The sequence below is a fragment of the Carex rostrata genome, chromosome 6 (assembly GCF_964058835.1).
Source record: "Carex rostrata chromosome 6, lpCarRost1.2, whole genome shotgun sequence".
Classification (NCBI taxonomy): Eukaryota; Viridiplantae; Streptophyta; class Magnoliopsida; order Poales; family Cyperaceae; genus Carex; species Carex rostrata.
Window position 1 is genome coordinate 6,041,137 of NC_135923.1, and position 11,866 is coordinate 6,053,002.

The 11,866-nt window shown below is 32.9% G+C and overlaps 1 protein-coding gene across 1 annotated transcript; it reads left to right on the top strand.

Moving 5' to 3' along the window:
- The first annotated feature begins 2,543 nt into the window (after positions 1-2,543).
- LOC144555823 (importin subunit alpha-1a-like) lies at positions 2,544-8,068 on the top strand. The gene is made up of 11 exons (XM_078304255.1): positions 2,544-2,980; positions 3,524-3,620; positions 4,199-4,290; positions 4,362-4,493; positions 4,895-5,077; positions 5,582-5,745; positions 5,823-5,901; positions 6,372-6,500; positions 6,605-6,732; positions 7,236-7,554; positions 7,758-8,068. Exons 1-10 carry the CDS (start codon positions 2,696-2,698, stop codon positions 7,552-7,554), a joined length of 1,608 nt encoding a protein of 535 aa, XP_078160381.1. The 5' UTR covers positions 2,544-2,695; the 3' UTR covers positions 7,758-8,068.
- Positions 8,069-11,866: the final 3,798 nt, after the last annotated feature.

Here is an 11,866-nt window from a genome sequence, read left to right on the forward strand (position 1 = left end):
GAGCAGTTTTAAAAAAAAAAAACAGAATGCGAGAGCAGTTTTAAAAAAAAAAAAAAATTATAGGTATTAATAAAAATGACCGGAGATATTGAGTTAGAGTTAGCGATATAGTTATAATCAGACACTGTTATGAAGAGAGGAATATTAACCAGTATTACAATTTACAATGAAAAAGCCATCATCGTTATCAAATCTGTGCTATTTTTATGTTCAAGCAGATTTATAGTGAATGTACAATGGATGCCGACATTTTTATTTTTACCCAATTAAAAAATTATTTTAATAATAATAACCAAGGTTTATCAAAAAATTTAAAAATATCCAACCCGTGAAATTTTTTCATGTGTTGGAATTTTAATTCCCACCCGTGGAAAAATTCCACGGGCCAAACTTTTTTTTTTTTTTTTTAAAAACAGAAATTTGTATTTATTTTTTATTTTTTGTATTGAAATATTAGAAATATTGGATATATTTCTTTGAAAATAGATGGAATACAATATAATTTGATTTGATTTATTAGAAAGACTGCAACAAATAACCCGGATCAATATTTTTCAGGTCGGATTTTTCGCGGCTGTAAGAAAAATTAATATATTTCTTTATGTGTTATTGGAAAAAAATAAAAATGCTTAGATTCCGAATTATTGATCCCGATTCAAAAGTCACTTCTATGTAATCTAGAAAATATTATGATCTTTCTAGTACATTTAATTTATTAAAAGTTTTATCTATTTTGAGAATTATTTTTGAATAATAATCATTAAATAAATTAAAGTTTTTATTTTTTTTTCAAAATAGATATAACTTTTAATAAATTAAATGTACTAGAAAGATCATAATATTTTCTAGATTACATAGAAGTGACTTTTGAACCGGGATCAATAACTCAGAATCTAAGCATTTTTATTTTTTTCCAATAACACATAAAGAAATATATTAATTTTTCTTACAGCCGCGAAAAATCCGACCTGAAAAATATTGATCCGGGTTATTTGTTGCAGTCTTTCTAATAAATCAAATTATATTGTATTTCATCTATTTTCAAAGAAATATATCCAATATTTCTAATATTTCAATACAAAAAATAAAAAATAAATACAATTTTTTTTTTTTTTTTTAAAAGTTGGGCCCGTGGAATTTTTCCACGGTGGGAATTAAAATTCCAACCCGTGGAAAAATTCCACGGGTTGGATATTTTTAAAATTTTTTATAAACCTTGGTTATTATTATTAAAATAATTTTTTAATTGGGTAAAAATAAAAATGTCGGCAATGAATGTGCTGAACTTTTTTTCATAACAAATCTCGTTTGTGGAAATTGTAGATATTTCGGCAAAGTTATGGGTCAAGACAGATTTTTAAACTATTAGAATCTATTTCACACCTCATCATACTTCATGCATTGTATCTTTAATTTTAAAGTCTAATATATTAATCCTATTCAATATGATATTCATATTAAAATATTTTTTTGGGATGAAATTTTATAATTAAAAAAAAAATTAAATAGGTGGAAAATCAATGTTTTTGAGCAGTCCATATACAGTGATTATTTTGTACCTATTTTAAAAATAGTAAAAAAATTGCAAAATTATAAAATTTCATCCCAAAACATATTTTAGTACAAATATCATGTTGAGCGATTCAAATTGACAATTTGAACTTTGAAAACAAAGATAAACAATGAGGTATTGGAACTCTCCTCATCAAATATCTATTGAAAATTAATTATATAAGAAATTTATATTGAGTATGTGAATTAATTTTACCATACTCGTAGTGGTTTACTTTATTTATACAACAAAATAATATATAAGTGTAGAAAAATGTTGAAAATAAGTTCCTTATTGTTGTTGAGAGTTAGACTATTTTTGATGTAAAAGTCTGAATAACTCTCCGCCAATATTATAAAATGCGGTTTTTATGCGGTATGCGAAAGACTATTGCATATGCTGTATGCGGCCGTATATGTGAAAATTTATGCGGACTTATATATGCAGATTTTAAAATGAGAATTCATATTACATTTAAACAAATATGCAGTAATATATTGTATGTGGTAATATGAACTAATAATATGCAGCCGAATATGCGGTAGTAATATAAGGCCGAATATACGTAATCGCATATAAATTTCTATGCAGGTTACAACCGAATATGCGGATAACTGTTGAAAGCTGCCAAATAGTAAGCCTACTTTAAGATGAGTGCTCTCATATTTTGACTTTTTTAGAGCTGACATAATCTCGAAAATACATACAAGATCACAGCGAGACGAGCCGTTTATCATTACAATAGGTGTCAAATAGAAGTATAGTAATATATGCAACCGAGGTATGCTAGGAAACCGAAATATTTGAACCGTGTTCTTACATAACTTGATCAATTCGATCAGACACTCACCATCTATTTTCATTATTCAACTATTCGAGAACATGAAAAAAAACCAAAAACTCGATCTATTTGCATATTCGGCGGGATAGACTCCATTAATATTTCGGCCACAGAGACGGATAGACCGCATTTTAATACACTCCTATCTCCGCTGAGTCCGCTCCTTTTGTTGATTACTCCTCGAGTCTCGCCGATCCCGCTCCATTATTTTCGCGCGGGAGATTGCACGACGATACAATTCAGAGTGTGACGAAGAGAAACGATAGCGCGATCCAGAGAAAAAAAAAAAAAAAAAAACTATCATGTCGCCGCCGCCGCCGCTACTTCCGCCGGAACGAACGCCGGAGAACTCGCGTCGGAAGGCGTACAAGGGACAGGCGGACGTGAATAGCGGTCGGAGAAGGAGAGAGAACCAGCTGATCCAGCTCCGCAAGTCCCGTCGCGAGGATACCCTTACCAAGAGGCGTCGCGACGATGCTTCTACTCCCTCGACTGAGCCAGAACCCGACCTCGGATCCACTAGGCCACTGTCCGACCCACCATCTCCTTCCGATCCTTCTCCTTCTGCAAGTACAACTGATGCGGATGTGAGCTAATACTTCTTATATTTTGATTTTGTAACTTTTTGTTCGTACAGTATTTCAGACCGTGCTTGGTGGCAAAAGAAGCAAGTTAACTAGGTAAGCGTAAAAAAAAAAAAACTAGGTAAGCGTAAGACTTGCTGAATGAGTTTCATGGATTTACCTTATTCGGGAGAGTGTTTGATTGGAATTGGAAAATTCCATCTGTAAGCCTTCCTACTTCCCTAGTAGACAATGCTATAATTAACACCCCAAATTTCCTTGTATTTTTTAAAGTTGCTAATTTATGTAAATTGCTTAGCAAATTACTTTGTTTGTGTGTCCTGTATCAACAAATTAAACATAGCCGGAAAAGAGCTTAAACTTCATTGTATTCTGAATGTGGCATCCGGTTTTAGGAGTGTGACATTTCAATCTATGTGGGGATTTGCATATTGGAATCAATTATGCGAGAGATCATGCGTATCAATCTGTTTGATTCCTTTTACTATTTCAGTTTTTGAGATTTTGTTCGAGTCAAGTTGACCACATCCTTTTTTGTTTAGTTAGTCGAGCAATCTTCTTGGAATTATTAATGGACTAGAGTCTGAGAATATTTCTCTGCAACTAGAAGCAGCCGTCAGCATAAGGAAGATTCTGTCTGCTGGTATAACACGCTCTCACCTGTTCTCTTCTTGTACTTTTAATTAAAAAATGGCATTTTTGAACTAACGCTCAGACTCTTTCGGGTGACTTGCAAAATCCTGACTTAATTATCCCTTTACTTTTTTTTTTGTGAATTAGAAATTATCCGTTGTGATCTCTGCCAAATTTACTTATTGATAATTTATCTGAAACTGGAACCCGTAGCATCTGCTGGTACTTGATTTAGTTTATTTGTGTATAGGTAAGGAATGATGATCGGGTGTTACTTGCAAGTATGTAGAACATATTACTGGTTGTAAATAATGAAATTTGGAATGTGATTGTACACATGGAAGCAGGGGCAGAGCCAGAAAATTGAGATTGAAGGGCAGGATTAGTGTGTAGTTTTATTATAAGGGGGACTGAAAAGTATTGGTACATGAAAAATTTACAAAGTTTAATAGACATAATTGCAAATTTTCAATTTATATGAGGTGGTGGTGCCCCCCGGGGGGGGGGGAAGGGGGGGGGGGTGTTATTATCCCTTTCCTCCGCCAATCTTTTGTTTTAATTCAAAAAAGTCTCTTAAATATTTTATAGAAGGGAACTCTCTCGCTGAAGAAGTTATTAGAGCAGGTGTGGTGGCAAGACTTGTGGAGTTGCTTTCGAGTAACAAGAATCCCCAACTACCGGTATTGCTAGTTTCTATTTCATTTTCATTTATGTATTTCTAGAAAATTAACTTTCTTTCTTTCTCTGGCAGTTAGAGGCAGCATGGGCACTCACCAATATAACTGCTGGCACATCAGAGCATACAGAAGTAGTCACAAATGCTGGGACTGTGCCAAAGTTAATTAAACTTCTTGAATCTCCACACAGCAATGTTAGAGAACAGGTTTGCTTCTGATTTGAGTTCTTTTTCTCTTTTAGTTTGTACAATAAGCATCATTTTGTTGTCTTAGCAATTTTAATCACCACAATTATGTGACATTGTTAATCACATGCTTAACCCGTTTTCAGTTTACAACAGTGGTTGTAGAAGAACCAATTAAATGCATGATGGTTAAACAACCAACCAGGTGCTTCTGGTACATACAAGTCCCATGCACTTTTTTGATGTCAGGTGGGGCATGCAGTTGACCCAATGCAAAGTCAAAACCACGATTAGTGAGAAATCGGCCAGTGGCCAATTATTATGTGCTGAATCTTGTACTTGGTTTGAAGTTGAAATACCAACTGTGCATTTTTCATCTGTGATAATGATATTTTTGGTCTCCTTGTATATGTGCTTGCTAGGCTATGTGGGCTCTTGGAAATATAGCAGCTGATTCACAGAGGTGTAGAGAACTTGTTATTGATAATGGAGGTGTCATTCAGCTGCTATCCCAATTCAATGAACATGCAAAAGTATCAAATATAAGAATGGCTACATGGACACTGTCTAATCTTTGCTTCGGGAAACTGCCATCTAAATCTCAGGCAATTTTCTGATAAAATCCTTTAGGTTCAGCTGGATAATTTTTTTTTTCATTACTTTTGTTATTTTGAATGATTATTTTGGTATATGTTCTTTTTGCAAGAAATACCTGTCATGATAACTTCGTGCGATTGTACCATTATTTTTTAGTAATGTTCTTCTTCTTCTTCTATATAACTAAAATTCGAGCGAGATAAATTAAAAGATAAGAGTCAAATTTCATATGAAATTGTTATGGGCATATTTTATTGATTGACATTAAGAAGTTGGGGGGCATTTCAGTCAATCCCTTGAATTGCTTCAAAGATTGAATTGCTTGGAGATAAAAACCAAAACATAGTCTTAGGCTCTTAGCTAGATACAAATATGAGAAATGTTGGCTGGACTTCACCAAAAAAAAAAGTTTTTATCTTTTTTTTTTTTCTTTTTCTGTTTTGCCGTAACAGTCTTAAACCTGGATGGACTACTAGCTTATTGATTGTTCCCCTCTGGCCTTTGTGTATTAGACAAAGGCTGTAGTACAGATACTTCAGCAGCTGCTTAATTCAATTGACGAGAAAATTCTATCAGACACATGTTGGGCTATATCTTACCTCTGCAATCATGGCACCGATGAAATTCAAATGGTGATTGAGTCGCGTATTTGTCCAAAACTTGTGAAGCTTTTGATGTAAGATTCAAGCGGCATTTTTTATCCTTTAAAATTGTTCTGTTTTTTTATGTAATGTATAAAATCAATCGTTCCAGGCATTCATCGCCTAAGGTTGTTACTCCTGTAATTTTGGCCATTGCTAATGTCTCAACTGATGATGATTCTCAAGTTCAGGTCAAATTTTATAGCTTTTTTTGGCTTTGATGTCAGAAATACTCAGATCTCAATTTATGTAAGGATTATCTTGCCAAGTAGTCAATGAGCTTTCGGTAAATAATTCCCAAAAGTTGTATGTTTGCACCTAATCCAACTAGGTCATTTGCAAAAGAGGCCAACCTGTCAAGTTAATAGATGGGTTATGTACATTTAAAATACATATTATGTGACTGATTTGACGTCTACTACTGGAACCAAAATAAAGCCAATTGGTTTGGTTCCCAAATCTGTAGATTAGATTTCCAAGAGGTTTACTGCATTAAAATGAATTAGCACGACCTTTTGTGTCAAAGTACTGAAAGTTCGGTGTTAGCAGCAATATGAGTGGTTATTATATGTGAATAGGGTCAGTATTAGGTTCAGAATAAGGTCTTATACAGGTAAATATAACTTTCTTTAATCCCGGGTTGTTATCTCTGTGTATGCAGTGTCTTATAGATGCTGGATTACTCCAATGTTTGCCTAAACTCCTTGTAAGAAATTATATAAAAAACATAAAGAAACAAGCTTGCATGATAGTCTCCAATATCTGTGCTGGGATGGCTGCCCAAATTCAGGTCAATCTTTACTATATGTGTGGTTATATAGTTATTATCTTTTCTATTCTTTTTACAAAGTCAAATTTAGTATGTATGGCAAATAAATGCTCATTTTATATCAGGCTATAATTGATGCAAAAATGGTTCCTCTTCTTATACAACTAAGCCAGCATGGTGAGACAGATATAAAGAAAGAGTCAACATGGGCTATTGCCAATGCCACCTCTGGTGGCTCTCCCGAGCAAATTCGGTAAGTTATCCGATATGGATACGCATACTATACATACCAGCTATGACACTTCACACATACTTTTTTAAGGTCAGCTGACGATAATCAACCACCAGTATGGCAGTATCCAAATGCTGAATTCTTTTGTTCATTGTATTGTGGGTGAAAATTGGTGATCTGGAAATTGGATCAGGGTGCCTTTTACTTCCCCCCAAAAAATTGTTTTCGATCTATTTTTTGAACTTCACCAACATTTTCGTTGCTGCTGATGATCATATACACCTTATTGGCTTGTTTACAGATCTGCGTTTGTTGTAAACAAAAATATGTACTGAATTTTTTATGAAATAATACCTGGTATTTTAAATTAAAATTGTACCTTGGTTGAAAATCATCCCAAGTGTTTGAAAAAAGTTCTTATACGGTACTCATATCCGGATCATGCAGCATAGATTTTATTTTTATTTTTTCTTCCAATTTTCTAAACTAACAAAGAATTGGGCCAACAATTGAACTTTCTACAGCTCTTTGGTGGGTGATGGATGTATCCCAACACTATGCAATGGTCTCAAGTTTTGTGATCCTGATCTGTTATATGCATGCTTGAATGGGCTGGAGAGTGTACTTAAGGTGGGAGAAATGGAGAAGACAAAGGATGAAGTTGGCATGAATGCATATGCTGTATTAATTGAAGAATGTGGGGGTTTGGATAAATTGGAGAATCTACAGGATTTTGATAATGATGCTATTTATGAAAAGACCATAAAGTTATTAGAAAGCTATTGGCTAGAAGAAGGCGGTGAAAGCGAGACACCCAAAGAGCCTAGCCCTGATGATTCTTAGGTAGGTTAGTATGAGTTAAATATTATAAAGATAATATTGATAAAATGGAATTTGTGACTTGCTCTTAAGTGCCACTGAACACACGGGCTGATGGTAGTGGCACCTGCAGAGGCGGATCCATGTATAGTGAATGGAGGTCAATTCATTTTCTTTGTACTTGAGTTTTATATAATTGACCCCCCATTTATGTTTGACTTCCATAGCTTGAAAACCTGGTTTCACCTCTGGGCATGTGTCTTCTCCTATGGAGACCCAGGTTCGAACTTCAGTAGGGGTTGAGCTGGGAATGGCGAATTGGAAGGGGTATTGTAGTGAGAATGGATTTGTAATTAGAAATAAAGATTACTCCAATGAATGTCACGGATATAGGAATGATAACTTTTGCTTAGTTTTGATAGCAATAATTTTCTTTAAAGAGATGACCAGCCACTCATTAAATTATTGATAACGGAAATTTGTTTCTGCATTTGAGAACAAAATTAATAACAATGTTGTTGCCACATAGGCACATATACGCTTGAAAGTTGGTTGGTTGTTTATTTAAAATTGTTTGAACTATCTAGCCTACAATAAGAAATTAATGTATCAATATGTTACTAATCTCACTTGCTCATTTTTTTGATATGATTACTGTTTTCTTTTGCTAAGTGAATAAAAATAGTTATGTTGAATTGTTGGAAAAAAAAATAGTTATTTCTACATAGATTCAATGAACTAAATCTAGAATGATATAATTAATGCGTCCAAAAATTATATCATTCTAGACTTTAGTTCCTTAAATCTAAGTAATAATTGAATTTCTTAAACTTTAAACTAATCAATTTTAAAAGACCGGTCACAACAATTTTAGTTAGCAATTGAACATATTAACATTTGTTCCTTTTAAACAAAAATAACATGTCAATATTTTCTGAAAGTCAATTTCATAGAAATTTATTCTAAACAATTATAGCCAAAAATATAAACATATTTTAGAAAAATAGATTTTGGAAAAATATTGCATGATTAATTGGAGGCAATTAATTTGTCATGAATTATTGCAGATAGTCGTTAGACCTTGTTTATTTATGACGAAGGTCGTTATAAATCTGCATAACAAATGAATAAAAAAAAACTAATTGCAATCAGTGGCGGAGTCATCATGTAAAAGGGGTAGGCAAAATTACCTACCTCTAAAATTTTAAAATTAAGTATGAAGTAGTATAAATATGTTGGCTTGTCTACTTCTGAAAATTAGATTGTCTACCTCTGTTCTTTGACAATTCAATATTGCAATCTAATTGAATGAATTAAATTACAAATTGCGACTGATAATTGACTAAAATTGTTGAGTGTTAATTTTTTTTTTATTTCTGTTTGAATCTGATTTAGAATTTGGTGAGATTGATTAAATTGATTCAAATATATAAGTTAATTTTGCCCACTAATCTGGTAACCCAAAACTTTTTGTCTATCCGTGACTCAAATCCTAGCTATGCCACTGATTGCAATATGTACGAGATCAATAGCAAGACTTGTAAAAATTAAGAATGTATTAATGGAATCAGCATAACAAAATATATAAATATATATCATTTATGCTCATGTTCATGGCACTACAATGGCAATGTGGCCAAATCCATGCCATCTATAGCTATGGAGAGATGTGGGTAGCGGGTAGTGGGTAGGGGTTCACCCCGCCTGATAAAACCCAACCCGGATTAGGATCCCATTAGACTACAGAAGAACAGTTCACTTTAATCCATGTACCTGGAGAATATATAGCCGAGACACACTGGTTAAGATTCCCTCAAAATGCAATTAACCCTTCTCTTTTATGCAGGTTTAACCTCCCAGTTAAATTTTGATAATGATGCATCTGAGGTGCCAAATTTCTGTCCATACTCCATACTGATCCTCTTTTATTTAGTTCTGATAGTTTTAGAGATTTTGAGGGGGATTTATGTCACAATGGAGATGTAATTAACAGGTTTCCAGTTAATAGGGGAACAAGGCATGATTTTTTCCCTTTTGACTTGAGTAATATGCCTAGTTCGAATTCTGACGCTTTGTTGTGTCTTGAAAAGGTGCATAGCTCGTTCTGTTGGTGAAGCTCGTTGTTGAAATTTGTGCCTCTGGGAATGGCACAAATTACTTATTATTCTACATTCTTCTACAATTTCTGCTATGAGTATGCCATCAGCAAATACAATTGTTGAAAATAATCTTACTTTTACTCATCTGTACTCCAATTTTGACTAATCTTACTTTTACTCAATTTTTTTATATGATCTTACTTTTGCTTTTGCTCACTGAATAAAAATAATTGTATTGAATTGTTGGAAAAAAAAATTATTTCTACGTAGAATTTCGGATGTATTTATTATATCATTCTAGACTTTTGGTTTATTACATCCGAGCAATAATCAAATGTCTTGAAAATCTTTGAACTATGCAATCTGAGAAGACCGGACACTAAAACTTTAATTAGCATTTATATATATTTGTTAAATTTACTTTTCTTTAAAAAAATTGAAAATGTTAATATTTTTTAAAAGCATATAAGAAAATATTCTAAACAGTTATAGCATATAAACATGTATTAGGCAAATAGATTTTGAATTTTTTTTCTTTTGCAGGATTAATTGGAGGCAGGTCATGAATTATTGCGGCCATTTTTATTAATACCCCAAAAGAAAAAGTTAATTTTAAAAATAACCCCGCATTTTTTTTTTCAAAAATGACCTAACCGCCTGGCCCACGGGCGGTCTCCTAGGAGACCAAACCGCCCCCCCTACGGGCGGTCTCCTAGGGGACCAAACCGCCCCTCCCACGGGCGGTCTTCTTCCCCCCCCCCCCCCCTTTTTTTTTTAGAGATCTGAGTATTTTGATTTAAATAATTTTGTGAAGAAAAAGTTTTCTTGTTTAGAGTGTATGCCAAAAGAATAAGATATTTGATAAATTTATGAAGTGATGTCGTAACTCTTTATAACTTTGATTTTATTTGTCAGTTAGATATCACAAGTCTAAATATAACACTAATGAATGACTTGGTCTTTATTCAAAAATTTCCAAGCTCTGACAGCTTGTTGATCTTTTTCTTTTTTTTCCAGTTTTTTATAATATATGTATAATATATACATATATACATATACACAAACATACATACATACATACATATACATATACACATATACACATACATACAAACATACATACATACATACATACATATACATATACATATACACATATACACATACACATATACATATATACATATACACATATACATATACACATATCCAACGGTTTTACTGTTTTATTAAGCCACCGTTGGATCAGCAATTTTCCAAGTAGCTTAATAAATAGTACAAAAATTCAGAAAAATATAAAATTTGGTCTCCAAGCACATATTAATATGGAGAACAAGATGAACGGTTCAGATCGACTTTTTGAATTCTGAAATTTCAAATTTGGACCGTGTGTATTTCGACCCATATGCTACCGAAAGCACATTAGCCTATCTCTATTATATATATAATATCCATATATATACATGTATTATATTATATATACTAATATACATATATATATATATACATGTAGAGTAAGGCTACGCTACTTCGCGAATTAAACGGGGTGTTTTAATTCATGCTCATCTCTATTTTCGAAGTCCAAATAGTCGATCCAAACCGTTAGATGTTTAATCTATATTAAAATGTGCTTGGAGACCAAATTTTACATTTTTTTTGAATTTTTTTACTATTTATTAAGATGGTTTGAAAATCGCTATTTTTTAATGCCTACCGTGGTACGAAAACTTAAAGTGAGTTTTTGAGGCACTAAACAATATTTTTTTGAAATTCTGATGCTTTCGATACAACGATGCCTGAGATTTTTCCAGGCAAAATCAGATTCGTCTCGTCCTCCCCTTTCCGAAAAGTGCTCGTACACCCAAATCCGACTTTCCTAGCCAAAGTTATGGATGTTTAAAGTTTTTTCGAAAGTTGAACTTTGAAAATTCATAACTAACTGTAGAAAAATCCAAATAAATTAAAATTTGTGTCAATTATGTGTATTTTTGAATGCTCTACCTGCTGGTGCACTCATTTTTTTTAGTTTGGTCCCTGTATCAATCCAGACTTGCTGATTTACCAGTAGTGGTCAGTCTAGGGTGCTTTGTTCATGGACAGAGATCTAATTTGAGTTTGAACATATTTTAGTAGCTCTAAACTACTGTTTTAGTACCATAAAGAGTTACGGCATCACTTCATAAATTTATCAAATGTCTTATTTTTTGTATATATGTATATGTATATATGTATATGTG